At 35.8% G+C, this 24,617-nt stretch overlaps 1 protein-coding gene across 1 annotated transcript; it reads left to right on the top strand.

The window, feature by feature from the left end:
• The first annotated feature begins 309 nt into the window (after positions 1 to 309).
• LOC124162320 (methyl farnesoate epoxidase-like) lies at positions 310 to 23,741 on the top strand. The gene is made up of 10 exons (XM_046538821.1): positions 310 to 681; positions 10,363 to 10,527; positions 11,624 to 11,863; positions 15,448 to 15,626; positions 16,275 to 16,523; positions 17,418 to 17,532; positions 17,633 to 17,813; positions 20,341 to 20,467; positions 20,936 to 21,077; positions 23,344 to 23,741. Exons 2-10 carry the CDS (start codon positions 10,437 to 10,439, stop codon positions 23,526 to 23,528), a joined length of 1,509 nt encoding a protein of 502 aa, XP_046394777.1. The 5' UTR covers positions 310 to 681; positions 10,363 to 10,436; the 3' UTR covers positions 23,529 to 23,741.
• Positions 23,742 to 24,617: the final 876 nt, after the last annotated feature.

The raw sequence follows: 24,617 nt of genomic DNA on the forward strand, positions 1-24,617 counted from the left end.
AATAAATGGGCACTGCGATATAGTGCGAGTGGTTAACCTACACTCAGGCATTTCAGCACGACTGGTTATTTTAATGAAGGCTATTAAACTACCTGTATTAAGTGTTTCATAATGTCTATTCTCATTTTCGATTCGGGACCAGTCGTGAAGACACATATTCTGGGCTCGGGGAAGTATAGCTCTTTTCGGCAAGGTAATTTGGGCATTTCTCTTCTCCCCTTTCACCGAATCCGTCGCGGACCGGTCTTCAATAACTTTCACTCTCTCCCGACACGGATCGCCCCTTGGAACTGCCAGTGCTAGCGGCGCTGTCTCATGAGACGGTTTATTCCCACGGACCAGCGGTCTTCTGTTCAGCGGCGTATGAAGTGCATCTCAAAGTGTTTGCATCGGGCGATGGTGCAGCGTTAAAAGCTATTTCCAGAGGGCAAGCTCAGACCCTTTTTATGGATTCGATCTCATAATTTCTCATAGTTTGATCATCACTTCAACACCGAAAATCAGACAAGGCAACGTGAAATAACCAAAGAATACATTCAAACAGAAGAGGAAGAAGTCGTCCGTATAAAAATTCCAGTTGGACGCATATCGTAATCACAGGCAGTGCAAATCGGTCTTACTGTTGTCCAGTTCTTCAGGGATTGCACTAAAACTAAAGGAATATTTTTCGCGAAACCAAAAGTGAGTATTTTGTCAAAGTTAGTACCTATTTATATTAGTGAATATTTTAAATGTACTTGATAATATCATAACAGCCGAAACCGATAGTAATTTTTAATAAATTGTATAAGTAACGAAATGTTTTTCATTGCTAATGAGTGTTTGCGCATTAAAATAAAACTATTTTCATCTTGGTAAATGATTTGGGACTTTCCCGGAGTAGCGCCTGCTGGTAGTAAATTTCCATTCGGGTAGCTCCTTTGAACTGAAAGAAGTTTTACGGCAATCAAAGAGTTTAAAGAAGATATCTGTGGGGATATTTATCTATTTTTTTTCGTGTATGTAAATGAATCGCAAAATTGGGAACATTCCGACTCCAAATCGGAATAATGTTTTATCAATTAATACAATGCATGCCCATTCATGAAAATCTTTTTTTTTTATAAATGAAAATTAAGTCGCATTATTCGAGGTATATTGTTATACCTCGAATAATGCGACTTAATTTTAATTTATAACGCATGAAGAAAAACCAATTCCTATTCTTAGAACTGCTATTGATGAATACTCATTTATACAACTCCAGTAAAGTATATAAACCCTTTTATTTAATTACTTCCCACCTGTTCTAATAATTATAGAGACCAAAATAAATCTCTCGTAATTACCTCTCTACTACCTCAGCAGAAAGGTTTGCACCAGTAGAATTAATAGTTAAGTATGTAGTTGAGTTATGTTTTTCCTTGGAGTTATGTTTTCCCTGAGAGCGCGTCAAGAGGTGTGTCTTCCCGGCAGGATATCCATCAACAGAAGCTGCATGACGTGACGTAACAAACGGTATTGATCAAAAAAGACGCTAGAGACGCATCGGACATAAGCAGAAGTAACACTGCGGGCTTTGGAAGTATTAGATTCACCTTCACACTAAATTTGGTTGCAAACCGTGCAGCCGTATGGAATTGCACAGCGGATGGACAAACAGACAAACTTGCTCTTTTACATATACTACAACTAACATAAGCACTCCCTTTGTTTACCATTCCTCTTAAAATTGAATATTTGTAATTAAAAGATGGAAATACATACAGCAGCATTCGTACAAAACTTATTTTTATTTCAAGGGCCCTTAATTTTTGCATGATTCGTTCGAATAATCCACAGAGATCTCTGTGAATTTTTCGCACAATTTGTGCATTGCAGGTGACTTCGTGAAGATTTCTCCGTGGCTAGTCCTGGTATTATTAAATTTGCATAATTTAATTCCATTATTATCATGCAAAAAGCCACCATTACAAAAGCCATTATCCGCTTCGCTATTCACATAACTTTCTGGCAAAAGTCATTACAAGGATGATGTATCCAATATCTGGAGTAGTTACTCTAAAAAGTTAGGTGATAAGTGCCCCTTCGAATAATGGAACCTTTAATTCCAAAGGCCTTCTAGAGCGCCTTACTGCGAAAAACTGTAAAATATCGCATTCGTTCCACAAAAATGATTTTATTACGCTGCGCTGTAATAGATTTTAAAACAGTCATAATAATTTTTAATTTGGCAGAAAGTCACTCATTAGCTATAAAACCGCACCTGATTAAAGAATATGCAATTAAAATTTTTTTTAAATTACTGAAATTTTTAAGACAAATTATCAATGATTTAAAAATTGATGTCCAAAGGAAAATGTGTTGAAAGCCAAAACATAAATATAAATTAATGGTAACGGAACCACAACCAACAACAGGATCAATTTGCAATAGCGTAGTTTGAAATATCCTCCTACTTCTTTGAAAGGTATTCATACAAATACTTATCATTTTAAAACCTACATCTGATGAGCATCGTCCATGAATAATTCAACACCCTTAAACATACACAATGCAATACTTAACAACCGGTATCTTCTTGGTTGCTGCTGTCATGACCCTGACATATCTTTAGTCATCATATTCATGTCATCGAAAAACATCCTTGGCCGTATGCATTTACCTACTTGGTAATTAAATTTCATCGCCCTTCAAATCATGTAAGAAAAAGGCCATTAAAAATCATTAGAAAACATGAGACATAAAGGCAACTTACATGAAAACATGAGACATGGTAGTCCGCAGAAACCCTGCGAACATGGGTCGCAGAGAGAAAATATGTTCCAGATGTTTCAAATAAAATCTCTAGCTTGTATCGCCCAAATATTAAAATGTCATTCGAACGCTGGCTTTTGAGGTAGCTATGGCGGTGATAGCTTTCTCGCAATTTCATAGCGCCCTAAACCTATTTTCTTTTGAAGGAGCTTTCAAATTTCTCTATAATAGGACTCAATTGCACAAATTTTCAGGAATCATTAGTTTTACAAAAGATTTCTCTTACTGGTAGGATTTCTTTTGAACATTTTTTGGATTAGCAATGTTGCATTGAGGGATATGCTTCACTTCGCAATTGGGCTTTCCTCCTCATATTGAGCAATTATCCGGGCAAATTTATATATATGTATATAAAACCCGGCATTTCATGAGCACTAGGTTGTGGTCTGAATCCGCATCTGCCACTGGGAAGCTGCGCGAGTTTTTCACACTATTCCTAAACCTCTGTCTTACCATAATGTAGTCTATTTTATATCTCCCCACATCCTTTTCTTTGACTTTTCCATGTGTACTTTTGCCCTTTATGATGATTGACCCATGTGTTTGTGATGAATAACTTCTTTCTCCTGAAAAATTCTTTTGCTTTCTCACCCCTGTCGTTCCGTATTCCTAGTCCAAAATCTCCTATTTCGTGTCCATCCCTCCCCTCTCCGACTGAGGCGTTTCAGTCCCCATCACTACTAGATTTTTATTACCCGGTGTGTCTCTAATTATTTCCTCCAACTGTTCATACACCTCATCTACTTCTTCCTCCCAATGATTGCTAGTGGGCATGTAAACTTGATCCACCACAAGGTTGGTGAGCCGCGCCTCAATTTCTACCACCAGAATCCTATCGCTTACCTGGTGTATACCTACCTCACGCTTACCTATCTTCTCGTTTAGTACCAAAGCTAGCTCGCTGGCTGTTTCCCCTACCACTATATATAACCCTATACTCATCACTCCAATAGTCCCCCCATACCTCCACCTCACCTCGCATAATCCTAAGACATCTATCCATTTCCCTTTTGATATTTTCTAACTTCCCCGCCCTCTTCATTGTCCTCACATTCCACGTCCCTACATTTATAGCGGACTTCTACTTCTCCATCTTCTTGGTCTTCTTTTCTTATCTCTTCATTGCTGCTGCTGATGATAATGATGATAAGTCTCTGCAAGGATTTTGCATGTTGACGACCCCATGGACCTTGCCGACCTCGCTGCCGTGCCCGACACCCGCCCTTTGCGGACGGGTCCCGGGCGATGAGATTCCGCAGCTCATTTGGTTGTACTCCATGTTTTCAGGGAAGAGATAGTTGGTAGGGTTTCCCACTTCCATTCCAACAGTGTTTTTTACGTGACATCATCACGTGGACTACCTTTCGTCTGGCTCCTACCCTTCGACCTATCTGGCCCTCCCATGGCCAGATATGTCGAAGCTTTAGCCGGGAATAATTTATAATTAATCCCGCCACTGCAGCTCTAGGGGTAATAGGAACGGGTGACAGTATAGTTTTATCGAATCTCCAATTTTCGTCGGATCTTCACCAAAATTAGTGTACATAACTTATTTAACATACAAAACAATCCTAGGGGTGGGCGAAAGCGGTTCGAGGACGAATAAAAATTTAATAATTCATTACTTATCTTGGTGTCGGATGGGTAACTTATACATTGCAGGAGCCATCATAGATGAGAAATGACGATCGAAAACTGCACATGTTTGGAATTGTAAATAAGAAAAAAATATCCCTCGAGCTGGTCCAATACATAACAAAGTGGGAGGTAGAAGTGGGTAAATCACTTTCCGGGCACATGTACGGGCTGGTCAACTAGAAAAAATATTCCTTGAGCTGGTCCAGTTGGTAGGGTGGGAGACTATAGGAAAGTGAAGGTTTGAAGGCGAAATCCGGATTGTACCTCTTGTAAAGTAATACCCTAATTAGGTTGTATCAGAGGGTTTTGATTTAATTTTGAGGGACGAGTTAAAATAATCTCGCTTATGCCGTCATAAGTCCGTCTGTCGGAGTCAGTCGACACATAAATAAGAAATGCTTCCGCCGTGCGCTACCCAACCCACCCCTCCGGTCCTACGACCGTACACTAGGAATAAGCCGTTCATTTGCTAGGATTTTACAAAATGTAGAGAGGAAAATTTGCATCCTTTACAAGACACATCATGCCCCGTCTATACCCAAGCCCAAACCTTAGCAACAGTTTGTTTTCGATCGTCATTTCTCATCTATGATGGCTCCTGCAATGTATAAGTTACCCATCCGACACCAAGATAAGTAATGAATTATCAAATTTTTATTTGTACTCGAACCGCTTTCGCCCACCCCTACGATTGTGTAGTATGTGAAATTAGTTATGCATACTAATTTTGGTGAAGATACGATGAAAATTGGAGATTCGATAAAAGTATACCGTAGCCTAGGAACGCACTAGCCTTTTCACCGCGGCAAGGTTGTTGCTCTATGGAAAAGCATAGCTGAATGAGAGGGTGAAAAGTCCCCCCTCCGGGATTTTTTCCGTACTTAGGGCATGCGATTTTGGATCAAATAGGACTAACCTCCCCACACTTTCAGCCCGCTAGAGGCCCACCAGGGCCGGCTAGCTCGAAAATACGATTTTACTGTTTTTGAGATATCTCGGTCTGGAAAGCTTATTTTTTAATGCGGTGTGCGGCATTGAAAATCTTATTTAAGGTAGAAAATGTCCAATAGTTTTCAACAATTTTAAGCGGGAAAATGAGAAAATTTTTAATTGTATACTATTTAATCAGGTGCGATTTTTTGTTTAATGAGTGAATTTCTACCAAATTAAAATTTATTATGACTTTACTATGACGCCATTTATTTAGGTGCTATGAGGCTATATAAATTAAATTCCTTAGTTTTGAAAGTGGGTAAGTTTAAAGGGCTTCTATAAGGAAGTGCTGCTTGTAAATAGAGACTTTAAACGGCTATATCTCGCCATACATTTATCGTAACATTTTTGAAAATCGTTTTTCACTTTTAGCTCATTTTTTTCAAAATTAAGGATATTACATTGATCAAACTTTTATGATTCATTTATAGTATCTGAATATAAAGAACTGCTTTAGGAAAACGATCGACTTTAGTTAAGGGGTAATTAGGTTCTTTTCACTGATTTTTTCGTAGAAAAAAGTAGGGATTGACCTCATTTTTATCATAACTTGCTCAAAGAATTTTTATGTTTCTAAAGAAAGGCTTTAAAAAAGTATAAATGGCGTCAAAGGTTTCCTCGAAAAATGAAAAATTTTCCCGCTACTTGACATTGAATCTCTAAAATTTAGCGTTTGAGAAACAAAAGCTATCCATTAACAAGACGTATTGCATATCCGAGTATTCATATTGGTCATCCGGGGGAAACAAAAAGAATTCTATGTTGCTGTATAAGCTACAATTTTATAAATTACAGTTATTTGATAGATGCACATTTTTCAAGTTATTTGCAAAAAAAAACGATAAAAACGTTGATTTTTTCGTCGAAAAACTGTTTCTTTCCTTCGCGAATAATTCGAAAAATATTAATTTTAAGAAAAAATATAAAGAAGACTTTTAACAAGCCAAGGTACTTCGTTTTCTGTACTATATTTGAAAACATTGCATTCAGCGCCGGGGTCGGCAGTGCCAGCACATGTGAAAGAGATTTGAATGACGCACTTTCGTTGACATAAAGATATAACCCGATATTAATCGGTGGCACATTAAGGGTGCGGACCCGCGCAATTTCTGGAAACAAATTAATAATGAAAATTTTTACGATGGCTCTCAAAGATAGTTTCTTTTCACTATCTTAATAAAACATTAAAAATAAATGATGCATAACTACCAGCCGATTTTCTACGAATTTCGCATCTCAAGGCTACTTTTTTATTTTTTTACGGACTTTTACGTTACCCACTAACACATTTCACGTTTCGTAACCTCTCGTGAATCTTCGATCACATCAGCCTACAGCAATGGAATAATGAATTTAAATTGAATCCTACAAGAGAATCCTACAATATTCTTAATACCTCTCTCTTCAATCGTCTCCTGATTTCGAATATCTCTGACAAAATATAAGCACGGATTTTTAATGAAATAAATACTTCATCCTAGCTAGATGAAAGTATAGGCAAGTTGCTAAAAGCATTATTTCCTTACTTTAATTAAAATTTTAAAAAATGTATCACGTAAAGTTTCAATTCCTTCAATGCTTTATGAGTAGTAACACAGTAAAAAATGAGGGAAGACTACGGCATTTCCAACAAAGGTTTCAAACTCGAGGCGTGAAATGGTAACTGAGATTTCAACTTTTTGAATGGCATTCTCAGAAATTTTTGATGCCCTGATTCAAATGTATGTTCATCATTTTCGTGGCTTGAAAGTTTCCAGACCGCACTATGAGTATTTCCTCGTTGTCGACATAAATCCACGAAAAATACCATCGTCAGGAGAATTTTATCAATAATTCGCTGAAATAGTTAAAATTCATTTCCTCAATCACATTTGCCATTTTTTTTAATACGATCAATTTTCATTAAGATTTCATTTAGAGCCGTGGACGTTTCCCGTTGCGTTTATCTAAAGAAATGATTATCTCTTCCGATACTGTTACTGTTAAATTATTTCAAAAAACTATTTCTTGAGTTTAGACAAAAAATCGTTCAAAATACGACAAGCTTCTAGAACCTTCTCCGCCCGGAAAATCTCAGATAAGCACTAGCTACTGTGGCCTATTTGATGATAAAAGTAATCTCCTTTTACGTTACCAACTCATTGCGCAACCTCTAGTGTATCTCCGATTACATACTCGCACAGATATGAAATAACGCACCTTACTGATTGTGAGGGATAAACAACGGCGAGACTGGCGAGTGCATTGTTTTTGATTCCGCATTTTATCTACGCTTGAAAAAAGAATTTCGAGTGGGTTGTTTTGCTTCGATTGTTTAGGATAACAGATTGGAATAAAATATCGAGCAAAAAATTTGCACTTTTCCGCATTACTATAGTTAAAAGTTGAGAATGCCGCTTTCCGTCTTCTCATTTAAACTATCAAAATTATGAAAAAACACGCGATGTGCAAAATCTCGCTACTGGCCGCGCCAATATTACAAAGAGGGTCCTCAAGTCTGCTTCTAAAAGTGTTTTCATCCACCGCGCATTTAAATGGGTTCACCAAAATCGCCACTCGTTTCGCTGACGGACAAATTTATCCGAGTTTTACGGGGTAATAAGGTGTAATATCCAAATATATTTACGGGTAATAACCAAATTTTATACACATTTTGGCGTGATCAATCGAATTCATTACTTTTCATTGCCATCCCTCGCAACGGCAAACGTTATAATGCAAAATGTTGGAAAAAAAGTGGATCGCATTGCACTGATCAATGCGCGCGCCGCGGAAATTTTTGAAAACCGATTAAAATGCGACCGAAGTCCGAAGTGGAAAAAAAAATTCAGCCTTCTATGGGATGGAATTGTGCCTCCTCTATGCAGTCCCCTTGACTGGCAATTATAAACCTTCAGATGCCCTGGCCGCTGTGAGGAAGACGCCCTTGTATGATGGAACGTTTCGCGTTACCTCAGACCCTTCGCTAACTTGGTTTGACAAGGTTCTAACTGACCACCAGCTGGTTTTGAGAAAAACCTTGTCAAAGTTTTAAACTGCTCTATTTCTATTATTAATAGGAATTTATTTTTGATTTTTGGCACATACACTAGTGATCCACTAGATACACTAGTAATTATTACTTTAAGAAAATATGTTATTTATTTTATTTTTTTACACGTTTATATGAGTAATAAAATAAGTAAAATGCAGTCAGAACCTTATCACACCAAATATTAGTTTTTTCTCCTTGAATTTGGAACTTTGTCACTGTTCTAAATCTGTTATTATTTTACATAGAGGAATAAAAACCGGTGCAACACATAGAGAGACATAAACTTAGTTATCTTGAGTGAAAACACCAAATTTTGCAAAAATGTCAGTTAGAACCTTGTCAAACCAAGTGTCAAGCCTTCCCTCCAGTGGCGTAGCTGGGAATATTCTTTTGGGGGGAAAGTGGGGGGATGGGGAAGGGCGACCTCCCAACCCGTTTGGGAAAATTTTGTAAAAATGACATGCCTGCAAATACTTTTTACATAATTTTCGCACTTAACCCTTAACCAGTGACGTGAAACATTTGTTACACTACCAGTGACGTGCGGTCTGGGAGACCGCAATAAATCAAAAATTCATAAAATGTTGCAAGGCTATTGTTATTGTTTTGTTTAATTTTTGTTTGAATGCTTAACTATTCTTAAACTTATATTAAAATTTTTACACTCTCAATACGAACCAATTTGTGATTAAAAATTGTGATTTGAAGCAGGATCAAAAACTGATTCCCGAAACACTTGAGTTATAATTATTATATTTATGCATCCATATTTCGTCAGATTCAAAAAAAGCCTTAATTGTTAAAGTTGGAAGGCTAAGTAGTAAGTAGCTATGAAATTTATCCAGCCTTTTCCTTTCTTGATGCTTTCTTATGTTAGTGAGGTGTGGTCTCACAGACCGCTAATCGAATTCAATTGTAAATTTACAGAATTTAATAAAAGGAGCATTAAATTTTAAGAGTGGGATGTCCTTGTTACGCAAAAATATGAGGCTAATGAGAATTATAGATATTTTGAAATATTAATTTAGAAAATATTCAAAATTTTAATAACGCAGCGGTCTCTCAGACCGCACATCACCGGTTTAAGGGTTAAAATTTGGGTTTCATTAAAAGGTTACGTTAAATTTGACTATATGTCAAAACTAGACTACAGTTATGAATATTATTATTATTTCTCTGAGGCTTTGGGAGGGGGGATCTATCCCCCTCATCCCCCGCGATAGTTATGCCATTACTTCCCTCCATTTTATTGACTATCAAAGGTGGTCTGGCCTGGTCGGCTGATTGGCAATCGCTGAGGGTCCCGAGCTTAGGGGACCCCCATACAATGCTCGCATCTATCTTGAAGCTTATATGAAAGGTATTATAAAATAATTCCCAAAGTTCTTGAATCAAAGTTTTCTGCAATTACAAAATTCTGTGTTGCTCTATTCGCAACATTCTCAGCATAAAAAACTATGTAAAAAATAACTAAAACATAGATAGGTACTAGAAGATTTAAGGCATTTCCTGGGAATTATCCTATATTGAATTTAAACATTTTGAACATGGTTAATATGTAGGAGAATATATATCCGTATAAATTCAAGGAAATCATCCTTTGTCATCATCTTTCATGAGTACTCATAGTAGTTGCAAGACAAGTTTTATTTCATAAAATACCAGTGAAAATAATTGGACATAGAATATAATATATGCACAGAAAAAATGAGAGCACTCCAGCCTAATAAAAAACATGGAAGGAGGACTATATATAAATACTCCATGGGTTATATCTGTATGCTACGTAGAAATATGGAAAGGTAACATTTCCTGGTTAATTCAACACTGCCATTATTGATGCAGAAGAATTCCTTCCATTTTCATCAAGCTTTAAAACAATTTAAAATCCCTCCTTTCAGACAATAAGGCTCTTCATAATCTTCAAGACCCTAATACATAAGATCAAGCCAGATTGGAAGGACAACTTTTAAAGATGGAGATTAGTCCAGATTTAATTATCCTGATTGCTGCCATAATAGCAATTATATGGATGATGATGAAAAAACCAGCTAATTATCCTCCTGGTAAGAGAGTAATTTATTGGATTAACTTCTCTAATCTATTACAGGAATAAAATTTAGTTGAACAATGGATGAAATTTGAAAAAAAATTACTGCTTTTGAAAGGTCCATTTCTAACTGAATGAATTCCAAGATGAACTGAAATCTGCCACTATCAAAATGAATGGGATTAATCTCACTGACTGTTCTAAATGAAAACGACATTTTTACTCACAACAAGAACGTTTATCTCCCCAAGTTTGACCATTTCAGTAGTACATATGAATATCTTTGTCCATCCTAGCACCTTTTGACCTTTCATTGTACGCTCATACAGTATTGGTTAGAAGGAAATCAAGTAAAAGTAATCAGCTTACTTGCTACGATAATATTAGCAGTAATTTGTACTTGTAATGATTACTTTTTGCGGAATGTAATTTTTATTTGTTATTTACTCCTTATAGTGAAAGAAGAATCCTTACTGTTATTGTATGTAATCGTTACTTGTTTGTGATTGGCAATTACTTTGCAGATTTCACTGATTTACCTATGCCTTCAGATAACTGTGAATACCTGAGTACCATAATTTGCTTGTTTAGGTTCAGCCACCCTTTTTTTCCAAGTTATAGCTTATGATGGCTACGAAATATCAATGTTATGTTGTTGGAGCAGTTACAATTGTATGCATCGCAAGTGAAATTGCAAATTTAGCAATTTCTATGTATTAATTATTCCACATTTTTATGGCACTTTTTGACAGTTGCCGAATGGTCTCTAGAGTTGAAAATCTTAGACAGACGGTAAAAATGCCATTTTCATTTAGAACTGTCTGTGAGATGTTACATTAATCACAATGAATTTGATGGTGGCAGTAGATAGTAGGAGTGAGGATTTTTCCAATCTTCTTCTCTCATCTTGCACAAAATTTAGTAGGCCTGATTTCTCTAATGTAAAAAACCATACTTAAAATGGCAAAACCTTTAATTGAGTTTCTCTAAAAAAAAATCTAATGAAAGTGGCCATTCTTAGCCAAATACTCACCAAAGACTTTTTTGTATAAGCTTTTAGATTTAAAATGTAAAAAAATGATTCTCATTTCATGTTCTCTTAAACATTTTAGGTCCACCAAAATGGCCAGTGGTTGGGAATCTCCTCCAAATGAAGGTGAAGGGCCAAATTTATCCAGCAATGACCAAAATGCACAAAAAATATGGAGAGGTTGTTGGAATGTTTGCTGGGGATAAGGCAATAATTCTAATTTCTGGTCACAGTGCCATACATGAGGCATGCTTCAGGGATGATATGATAGGAAGGCCAGAGAACATGGAACTAAAACCTCTCTATGGTGGTGAAATTTATGGTACGCAATCTAAATTTACTAGGTATTGTAAAAAGATAAATAATGCCCTTTACCACATCCCCTATTAAGACTTAGGCCTGAATCCTATTTTTCACTTCTAATTTCAACTTAATCCATAATTCACAACATTAGTTTGGGTGCAAGTCTGAGCTGAATTAATTTTTTCACCCAGAATTCAACAGGTACTCAAAAATGAAAAGTTAAAGCTTAGCCTGCTGAATTGAATATAACCCTTACAATAGTTTATGTGATGACCTGACATAGTAATCACCACCATGCATTTTTTAAGTAAGTACTGTTTTGACATGTAAAAATGTGTAAACCCTTGGTAAAAAAAAATTATTTTTACATAAAACTTTAAACTACCTTCCAATATAATTTCCATAAATATTAATTCACTTATAGTATGGAACAGCAAGGTTTTGTATACCATTGTTATAGAAAATTTCTGCCTGGGTTGACAGCCACTGCAAAACTGTAATTTTTACCTAATCATCATCTTCATGGCACTGACCTCCTAGGTGTCAAATTTTTCTTAAATGATCAAAATATTCCAAAACAAAGGGTGCAATGAGATCGAGTTCCATTGGTTGCATGTGGATGGGCATCGTCGACCAGCAAAACAATCCCTTGGCTCAGCATTCCTCGTTTATTGCTTTCAATTGCAGGGCGCAATTGATTTAAAGTCGCACAATGTCTTGCAGGATTTATTGAGTCACTATGAGGAAAAAAATTCAGTAAGCACAACCCCTTTTGTGCTAAAAAAATGTTCTATGATGGTGGTAAACAAAAGCTTATTGTTTGATATGGTAAGTGCCTCAATATTGATGGAAATTAGGTGGAAAAGTAGTTTCAAGTGTAGGCTTTTGTGTAAAAATAAAATTATTGCAAAAGGTTTACTGTTTTTTTTTAATATTTCAAAATGGTACTAACCCTACAAAAACATGCCTAGTATTATAAGTTTCAATAGGTACTCAAAAATGAAAAGTGAAAGCTTAGCCTGCTGAATTGAATATAACCCTTACAATAGTTTATGTGATGACCTGGCAAGTAATCACCACCATGCAGTTTTTAAGTAAGTAATGTTTTGACACGTAAAGAAAAATTAAAAACGAAAGAAATGATATACATTATCTTTGCATAAAAAGACAAACACTATATTCATGTGAACCTCCAAGTTATTCTGTGCATAACATTGAATTTATTTAGGACAATCGTTATGTATGAAGATATATACATATTAAAATCATTTATTCTTGCTGCACTATGGTACCACACACTTGCTGTAGCCCTAATGACTAGCAATTTCTATAACTTTGGTTTTAAAATAATATATGAAGGATTCATCCATTAAAAAGTGATCAGGTGAGCATGATGGCACTACAATAAATCCAGAAGACAAGTTTTATGAAGGAAAATGGCAACATAACAAGCTACATACCCTATCCTGAGTGATGCTCAAGCTTTGCGCACATGGAGAAATTGTCCCACCCAAGTGCCACTTGGGCATTGAGTATAAAGGTACCCATAATGGCTAAAATGCCTTAACCCTTAACCTGTGACGTGCGGTCTGAGAGACCGCTGCATTTCTAAAATTATGAATACTTTCAAAATTAAGATTTCAAAATATCTATAGTTCTCGTTAGCTTCATATTTTTGCATAACAAGGACATCCCACTCTTAAAATTTAACGTTCCTTTTATTAATTTCTGTAAATTTGCAATTGAACTCGATTAGCGGTCTGTGAGACCGCACGTCACTTACTAAGAATGCATCAAGGAAAGGAATAAGCGGGATAAATTTCATGGCTACTTACTACTTAGCCTTCCAACTTTAACATTTAAGGCCTTTTTTTAATCTGGCGAAAAATTGATACATAAATATAACAATTATAACTCAAGTGTTTTTGGCATCAGTTTTTTGATCCTGCTTCAAATCACAATTTTTTTTATAACAAATTGGTTCGTATTGGGAGTGTAAAAATTTTAATATAAGTTTTAAAATAGTTAAGCATTCAAAGAAAAATTAAACAAAACAATAAAAATGGCGTAGCAATATTTTATGAATTTTTGATTTATTGCGGTCTCCCAGTAGTGTAACAAGAATTGCACATCACTGGTTAAAGGGGTTAAGTACCCATGATGGGTACCCCTAAATTTCTTTAATGTATTTTGCAAAATTTATAGTGCTTCTGAAAAGTTTCTACCATTTAAAAGTTTAGAGCCATTATAGATGATACACAAAAATTCTCTAATTAGCAAGCTCATTTATATACTCACCAGAGGGAGTGTTTTTCTTTAGGAGTAGCAGGAGAAGCCAAGAGGGCATGCAGAGAAAGAAAGAAGGACTGTGTTGAAGGTCAGGGAGGAGGAATGCATTTAACATTTAGCATAAGCATAAAGTCAAGTGGGGACAAGTTAAAAGGCACGGCTTCCATTCAATAACTTTGGTCTCTAAGCCTAATTTGATGCTAAAATCTTGAAGTGTTAAAAAGATATGAACTCACCCTCTTGCATATTATTTAGACATACCATTAAGAAGAGATTAGTAGGATGGAAAGATGGACTTTATGTCACCATGGAATAAAGAATTAAAAGCTACTTTGAGCTTGTGTAAAAATTTCTATGCCTTCCCAATATTAAAATATTATAGTCCTATGTAGCACCTCTAAATTCTAGAGGGTCCAAGTCCATCAATTTGACAACTGGACACCCCTAAAGGATCTCCCATACTCCAAATTTCATTTTTAAGTTTGTAAATTATTTTCTGGTCTTTAGGGTAAATCCAACCATTAAAACATTCTTACACAGCTCGCCAAACAAGTTAACGCAAAAGCCTGATGTCAACCTTGCTGTGAAACCTCAATATTTTTCTTTCATGTTGTGATATTCAGAATACATTTATAACAATAATCACAAGAAGGCGGTTCTTTTTTCCTCAAAAAACTGTTCTCCAGGCATAGTTATCTAGCCAATATGGGATAAAAGACTAAAAGAAAAAGAATAATTAGAGAAAATTGACAGTACATATATACCTACAGGGTGGAGAAAAATTTTGTGCCACAAAATTTTAATCCTGAATAGCTGATGCCAGTAAAACCAAAATAACCATAGAATAAATAAAATGTATACAAAAAAATAAAAATAAAATGCATAGGTCGAGAGCCATTTTTTAATTACAGAAACTTAGAGCCAAGCCCTCAAATTGGCCTTGAGTTTGCCCTGTTGCTGGATGCTCTGGACATCTTATGGCTTAGAATGCACTGCCCTGCATTTGCCTTTGTGCACTTGTAATGAGGACTTGGCTCTAAATTTTCTGTAGTTTACAAATGGCACATTTTCGACATAAACATCATAAGTAATTTTGGTTCCAACTGGAATCAAAATGAAAAACAATGGTTTCAAAGGCCAAAGGAATGAAGTGATACCATATATGAATACTACACTAAGCAATAAAACCCTGGGATCGGAAACCTAAATTTACCAGCCGCACACGCTAAAAACTAGAAAATGTTAGATTTTTATATCAACCATCTTTGTTCATAACAGTATAATTAATGATAACTCTTATTCTCTTCACACAAGGAATTGCAAACACTGAAGGTGAGGTTTGGAGAGAACAACGTCGTTTTACTCTTCATCATCTGCGGAACCTCGGATTTGGTAAACAGATTTCAGAAACAATAGCTCTAGAAGAATCAAAGGCCATCATTGACGAAATTGATAAAATAATAGCCGGATCAAAACCAGGCCAGCCAAATCTGGTAAGTTGATCACTGGATATTAACCCCTTAACTGGGGAGAGCGACTATAGTCGCAAGCGGACTCCGCTCCCCATGTGGGGAGCGCGACTATAGTCGCGCGTGCCGTCGCATCGCAATGTTGTGCGGAGAAGGCGTGAATATTCATTCTTTATGCATCATTGCATGTTTTTTGCTTTGTTAGAGGTTCTATACCAATATATTTTAAGTATATTGCCATTTTTGTGCAATAGCTTTACTATAAATTTTTTTTCGAAAACGGCATCTCAGAAAATCGGTGGATTTGCTCCCCACCAGGTAAAAGATAAGGAAATTTCTACCCCCAACCAAGGGGTTAATACAAGTCAACTTATGACCAAAACTGTTATTATTTCTTTATGGTGGAACCACAAATTATTTTAAAAAATTTTATTACTTGCAATGTATGTTCATCTTTTACTGAAATATGCTTTAATAACAAAAAAAATTAGTAATTTGGAGAATCACAATCTCAGAAACAGAGCAGTAGGAAAAAGGCATTTCAATGTACATATTAGTTTTTGCATGTAAAAATATATTTCTGAGTGGAAATTTTAGCTATAAGCCTTAGATGTTATACTTTGGGTAGGGATAAAAGTTCAAATCAATTTTCTTCTTGATGTGAAATTCCAGATAGATTTCAACAAAATTCTAGCAGGTCCTAATGTGAATGTCTTGTGGCATATCATGGCTGGAGAAAGGTTTGAGATGGGAGACCCAGATTTCCTGAGGATAGTCAATGGAATCATGGCATACTTCAGATCATCCAACCCAGATGGAGGAGTCCTAAGCTCATTTCCAGCGATAGCCAAGCTTTTCCCATCATTGACACCTATGAATACTATCAAAGAGGCATATGACGATATTACATGTGCACTTATAGTAAGTAAACTTGATTATTTGCATTCTTATTTCCATGAAAAGAGGTTTCAAAATTCCTAATCCACCAATTAAGTGATGCCAATTGGTGCAAAAGCCCTAAATTTAGCATTCTACCAAACACATTCACGAATATCCACTAAATTCGATTGTTCAGTTAAAGGGCTCACATTCATAATTTATAAATGGTACATAGTAAAAAGAAAAATGATAGTGCATTTGAACTGTTTTCATAACATATTATGTACCTGTTTTCATTTATGCCAATTCAAATAAATTCATAACCTGTACACGTGGGAAATGGAAAGGGGGAAAATTTGGCTGCCTTCAAAACTTTGAGCCTGCATTCCCAAAAGAGCTCTGCTGCAAAGAAAATCTTTATTTGAATCTAGAGCACTGATTACATTTTTGGTAATTTTCACTCGCATTCCATGCAATTTTCAAAAAGTAATTTTCACTGATAATCTAAAACACTCTTTAGCTACACCCATGTACCTTGTATAATTTGGGCACACACACTGAAAACTATAAATTAATTAATGTTCAGTACAAATTGAAATTCATTAATGAATATTTTCCAAAAGACATTCCAAGGAACAGAGATTGCAGAAGCCTAGAAGATAGAAATGCATTTCATAAATAACGGAAAAAATACAGCACATAATAAGCAATTTACAATAAGTTATTTGCTATGATATTTGGTGATCTTTGGGTTCTAGGAGGATCATTAAAAAAATTATATATGACAGTGTCAAGGTGCTCTACTGCAAACTTAATCAGGCATTTAGTCACTATAGGGATCTAATGGTTCATATTTTTTCTAATTCGCACAACTAATTCACATGAGAAATGCTTGCACCTGTGAAGTAAATATGCATTTCTGTTTCCCTGTTACAGGAGACTATAAATGAACACAGTAAAACTATTGACCATGAACAGCCAAGAGATTTCATTGACCTATATCTGACTGAAATCGAAAAACATAAGAAAGATCCAGGCACCTCATTTCATGGTGAGTCAAAAACTTCTTTTTCAAGGAAAAAACTTGCATGAATATTAAAGATTGTAAATATGTATGACTGATTAAAATAATAAACTTACTTTCTTTACAGCAAAAAATCTTCTTGCAATATGCAGTGACTTCTTTGCTGCTGGAACAGACACAACAATAAGCACTCTTAACCATGCATTTTTGTACATGATAGTACACCCAAAAATTCAGAGAAAGGTACAAGATGAAATTGATAGGGTCATCGGAAAGGACCGAATGCCTTCACTGGAGGATAGAATAAGGTGAAAAGTTATACCACACTTATTTCCAAAGAAAACAAAAATGTTTTCCAGGAAATTCTGACAGGAATTCAAGTCCTTGAATAATCCTAGCAGCACCATTAATTTTCTAAGATTCAACATAACCATGATCACAGTAACAATTACGAGTTGGCAACCAGCTAATATAGCTACAATCCTCAAGGGCAACAGATAAAATAATACATAAAACTAAATTGGATGCACATGAATAACACTGACTCCTCATACACAGAGGCTTGTTTTGTGTGAAAAATGGCTTCGAATAGTAAGTTACTTTGAATTCAAACATAATCTATAATTAATTAGTACAGAGATAATCTTAGAATGGGCTCATCTGCAAATTTGTTTTTATAGCCAATTGGGATAGAGTTTGAAAAATAAAGAGATCAGTAGTTTTCCATTTTTTGTAATTCCTTCTCTCAGAATAATTTTGGCTGACCAAGTGAATGAATCAGATATTTAATGATGTCACCAACTCATGAAAACTTAGCATTATCTTTTTCATTTTCTTATTTTAAAATTACAATATCATTGTTATTTGTTGATTTGATATGATTTTTACATTATGTGTTGAATCTGAATGTCCTTAAAAAATAGTGGTGATCTTTGGATCCTGGGAGTATTAAAAAAAATTATATGTGACCGTGTCACAGTGTTCTACTGAAGGCTTCGTTGAGCGTTTATCACGAAAGGACCAACAAAGCCTACAGCAGAGTATGGCAAAACTGTCACGTATATTTATAAAAAAAATACAGAAGCCATAAGTTTTTATTAGCCACAATCTTGAGAAGGGAAAATCTACAGGATAAGTTGACAGGAGAATGACCAGAAGGGTAGGATTTTTTTGTGTCATAACTTATCTTTCCCTTTCATTTACCAAATTCTTCTGATGAATTAAAATTTTGGGTCTGAGTGTATGATGCCTTATGCACAACAAATTCAAAAGCACAGGGTAATGCAAAAAGTTCTTGTAGGCCTGTAGTTATAAAATGAACGCAGCATGCTATAATACGTCTTCGCATGGCCACATCAACTAAATGATGATTTTTTTGTAATCTAATTTAGATATTAAAGGATAAAATTTTCCTTACATTTTTCCCCAAAAAATGTCTGTTCTTCTGGATAGATGTGGACCCCAGGATTAAAGGCCTGATCAATGAGAATTTTCTTTAATATTTCACTGCAGTTCAACTGAAGAAGAGTTGAAAATAATCATGATATCAATGAAGCCCGATCAACTGTTTCATTGGGATTATTAGGTATTTGTACGTGATTTTTCTTCACAAATGTTGGGATATAACTTGCCTCAATTTAACATACCAGAGGCTGGCACATAGCCGGGAAGATAGCTATACAGGGAGTTATGCATCCCCTGAAATTTGTTTAGTATCCCAAAAATAATGCATACAACTGACTGAACAGAAAGTTTTGTATTTAGCATGTGATCATTTGATGTTCAAACATTTTTATTAATGAATGCACACTTCAACAATTATGCAGCCACCTCTCAATAAAGTTATATCCCAATTAATTAAAATTCATTCATATGTTTAATAGGGATAGTCAACTTGTATTAGACTTGGACCCTTAAATATAAATTTCTGGCAATGAGTATAGTTGGAGGGCTAGAGGTGGCTTTTATGCTACTACAGTGAAACCTCTATGTAGTGAACCTCATTACGTCATAAACCTCCATACATCAAACCACCCCTACGGTCCCATCAGATTTACATGTAAATTTATAGGCAAACCTCTTTGTAGTGAACCTCTTTATATTGTAAAAACTCCACTTATCTTACCAAGGATACGCCCCCGAGACGGCCTCACTACCTTCGCAAATCGTACTGACAACAAGAGACCATTAATGCAGCTGTGATTACGTACATGGAATGTCATTTTCAGCAATAAATGTTTCACCTTTTTTTTTTCTTATATACCTTATTATGCTGCAATTTTCACGTTAATCATTAATTGTGGCCATTTTGTTCAATATGAGAGCATACCTAACAGTAAATAAGAAAAAAGTTATCCAACTATCCCAATCATTTAAGTGGCTGTTGAATTGAGAGAGATCACATAATTTTCTCTCGAATCATGGTAAAAATCATATGATAGCACTCGCTTTCTGTAATCATTAAATAATAAATATATGTTCACTGATGCATGCATGTTTATTTAAACACATAAATATAATGGTTTAAAAGATAGTAGTGCCTTTCATTTCCAAAGGATATGAAAAAATTGTGCTTTTCACTAAAACCTCTCTATAGTGAACCTCCATACATCAAATTGCCCAAATTTTGGTCCCCTCCATTACGATGTAAAGAGGTTTTAATGTATCTACATGCATTCAGAAAACTAGGAGATGAGGATAACATGGCATGTAAAACTTTCATCCGAGGAAAGACATCAAATGGAAATTGCCAAAAGTTTTAACACTTCCAACAAAATACCCAATAAGTTTCTGAAATGGTATGGAACTACATGATGTTTCTTCCCTTACTTTCAGACTCCCTTATGTGGAGGCCACTTTGAATGAAGTTCTCCGTTTCAGCTCTATTGGCCCTGTCTCAGTGCCACATTCTCCATACACAAGTAAAAGTGAAATCTCATTCCGTGGTTACAAAATCCCTAAGGTAAGACTTTTGATAACTTTCCATTTTACACAATTATTCTAAATAATGGACCCATTTTGAAAACTTCGTATTTATTCAAGTACAAATCCAAAATGGACAAGCTTTATGAAAACGAAGAAGAAGCTTCAAAAATTTTTCATAATGTGTGATACCAATTTAATTCAATAAGCTGTGACAATCAATTTTTGATAATTACTTAATAACTAGAATTGTGATAAATGTTATAAACATTCAATGTAGCCACTTTAGGTTGCACCAAAAACATTGACAAGGTAGTCAAATTCTTTATGGAAGTGTATCTGGTGTTAGTTTTCTAAGACTGAATACTGAAAATGGAATAATTTGAGGAATTCACCCTTTCAAGTGAAAATATTTTAATCCCTTAAGAGATAAAAAAACTAGGAGCATTAATAACATTGAAGAGATCTGAATTTGTTAGATATTGCAGACAGAAACTTCTTTTTACAGAATGCAAGAATTTTTCTAAACATGTATGACCTGCACCATGACCCTCAGATATGGAATAAACCATTTGAATTCATACCAGAACGGTTCCTAAACGAGAATGGAGAGGTTATCAGGCATGAAGCATTAATACCATTTGGAACAGGTTAGTAACCCACTTCAACAAAAAACAATGAAATGTGCACTGGGAGCTCACCGCCAAATTTGTAAACATCAAGGACGTTAAATGTGATTTGATGATTTCCCGGCAAAATATGTGGGTAAACCTTCAGCCAAATCTGCAGTGTATTAAATATGTATGAAATTTTAGGGTTTGAGAAAACATAATGACCTGCATCAATGACCAATCAGACACCTTATAATGCAACTTGGGAAAGAAACACTCCAATGGCCGTAACAAGGGACCTCGTCACAGGTATAAACAAAACACTGTGTGGTATGCTGGAACGGGAAAATTCGCAGCAGTGACCAACCCCAGCCTCTCAACCGGAAACCCTTCACTAACACACGATCAACAGTGTAGAAACCTTCGCGAGGGTTTTGGGGGACCTCGCTAAGGCTGCTTACATTGAAACCAATCACTCGCTTAACTATGAAGGAACCTTCGCGAGGGTTTTGGGGGGGCCTAAACTTTGGGGGGCCCTCGCGAAGGTTTCTACACTGTTGATCGTGTGTTAGTGAAGGGTTTCTGGTTGAGAGGCTGGGGTTGGTCACTGCTGCGAATTTTCCCGTTCCAGCATACTGCACAGTGTTTTGTTTATACCTGTGACGAGGTCCCTTGTTACGGCCATTGGAGTGTTTCTTTCCCAAGATGACCTTGAGGTCGTAGAGCTCACCTTTTTATCTACCGTATTTTCCGGCGTATAAGACGACTGGGCGTATAAGACGACCCCCAACTTTTTTGTTAAAATATATAATTCGTGCTATACTCTCCGTATAAGACTACCCCTTTTCCAACGCACACTACCGGTAAATAAAAAACATCAGATTTGATTTCAATATAGAAATTTTTAATTACTATGCTTATGACATCATGGCATGACATGATAGCATGAAAACGGTCACTAATAAACATAAGTCAGTTCCTCATAAAACATATAAAACTAAAACAGTGCAAGTGGATTAAACTTTTCCTAAAGCAGTCTGATACAAGGAAGTTAACAAACGATAGAGAGAGCTCGCAAGTCACTGCGAGTCAGCAATGCAGTTTCCATTTAAAAACCTTTAAAATCCTCCTGTTCGTCATTTGATATCATCAGTACATCAATAACGTCTTGTTCTACATTTGTAAGGCAATCATCATATGGATCAAATTCCGTATCAGATGGTGTGGTCTCAGCTTCGACTTCCTCTTCATTTTGCCACAAGTAGTCGTCCTCCATACCATCTAACGAATTTGATATGCCACACTTTTTGAAAGACTTGATTACTGTTTTTGCATCAATGTCATTCCAGGCTTTTATAACAAATTTGCACAAAACATCCAACTGTGGAGCACGCATGTTTCCTCCTTTTGTGAATGACTTCTCACCGCTAACCATCCACTCATTCCACTGTTCTCGAATGCGATCTTTAAACGGCTTGTTTAGGCACACATCCAGTGGCTGTACCAATGATGTCAATCCTGCAGGAATAACTGCTGAATCTGTATTTAGTCTCGCAAGCCTTTCCTTGGTGCTGGGAGTTAAATGAGCCCTGAACATATCCCACACCAGTAGGCTACGTTTTTTAATAAGTCCACCTGGTCGCCTGCTCCATACGTTATCAAGCCATAGCTTTACCCCTTCTTCATCCATCCAGCCTTTTTCATTCACATGTACAAAACAACCAACAGGGAACTTGAGTTTCGGCATTGTTTTTCTTTTAAAAATAACCATTGGTCTCAGTTTGGCGCCATCAGCTGTGCAAGCTAGTACCACTGTAAAACTGGACTTCTCATGTCCTGTTGTTTTAATTAAAATAGTTTTTTCACCTTTTAGATGGAACAACTGTCCTCTGCTGATTGTGTTGAAGTGCCTCCGACCGTTGGATTAATTGTCTTGCTTGGTTCTCCCTTGGCCTCCTTTTAACATGGAAGTTCACAAAGCCTGGTATATTAGATCTCAGCACTGGGTTAGGGTTAGGGTTCTGCAAATGTGTGAAGTGTTTGTTCAGTGCGGCCACCCCTCCTCCTTGCTGCCACATTCCCGGCGTATAAGACGACCCCGACTTTTTAAAAAAGATTTTAGGTGCTAGAAAGTCGTCTTATACGCCGGAAAATACGGTACCTTATAATGCCCCTAACAATTGCTATTCACTTTCAACAGTCATTAATTTAGTCCCAATATTCACAGATTTTGCACTCTTTGAATTGGTAGACCATGCCATAATTACCAGAGGATAACTAAATCTTTTATTTTTTTTTAACCCAGGAAAAAGGCAATGTGTTGGGAAGTCCTTGGCGCAGATCAACATATTTATTTTCTTTACCTCAATTATGCAGAGATATACTTTGAGTGTACCAGAAGGACAACCTAAACCCTCAGTGATACCACAAGGAAATTATGTGTTGCACCCTGTTCATTTTGAAGCTGAAATGAAACTACGATCATGGTGAAAGAGGTTGTCTGAAAGAATTCCAACAATGGATTGAGCAAAAAAGGCAAATGCAAGAAATTAATACCTAGCCAAAATTAATGATGACCGTGATGTGAAATTATTCATGGATTGAAAGATATACCGTAAAACAAAAAAATGAGCTGTATTTTCTGTACAATATGCATGATTTTAAGATTTATATTGTTATAAGTATAAAAATATTAATGTTCACTTGAAGGAGTCAATTAAATATATTTATAAAAAATAGGTGTTTTGTAGTAATAAATTTAAAGGTAAGAGCATTTGTGTAACTAAGAATTGCATGGTGAGTGAAATTATATTATCAATGAAAGATAAACCATACCACTAACCATATCTAAAGCTGTTGGAGGTAGCATTGGTGTTTAAATTATCAAGCGTTCCTTATTCTCCACTAATTCACCCAATTTATAAAACTTTAATTACAGTAAATGTGTCAGCAATACAGCCGAAAGTTAGCATGCTTGTTACAGTTTTCAGTGTTTATCATGAATACCTCATCTTAATCATGATAACATACTGCAATATGGCCAATGATAAATCATTCAGAATTGTTTATTGAAATTTTCAGACCTGATTATTCTGGCAAACTGCCTAGATGGTAAAGTACAACCAACATGTAGTTGAAGAATCACATTCAGAGAGAAAACTCCAGTGGCTGTGACGATTGTGACCTTCATAAAAATGATTATTAATATGAGTGCCATATCTAATTCTCCACTAATTCACCCAATTTATAAAGCTTTAATTACAGTAAATGTGTCAGCAATACAGCCGAAAGTTAGCATGCTTGTTACAGTTTTCAGTGTTTATCATGAATACCTCATCTTAATTTTGCTAACACACTGCAATATGGCCAATGATAAATCATACAGAATTGTTTATTGAAATTTTCAGACCTGATTTTTCTGGCAAACTGCATAGATGGTAAAGTACAACCTACATGTAGTTGAAGAATCACATTCAGAAAGAGAACTCCAGTGGCTGTGACGACCCATGTGACCTTCATAAAAATGATTATTAATATGAGTGCCATATTTTAAAACAATCAAAATTCTTTAATCATAAC

This window comes from Ischnura elegans, chromosome 7, assembly GCF_921293095.1.
Source record: "Ischnura elegans chromosome 7, ioIscEleg1.1, whole genome shotgun sequence".
Classification (NCBI taxonomy): domain Eukaryota; kingdom Metazoa; phylum Arthropoda; class Insecta; order Odonata; family Coenagrionidae; genus Ischnura; species Ischnura elegans.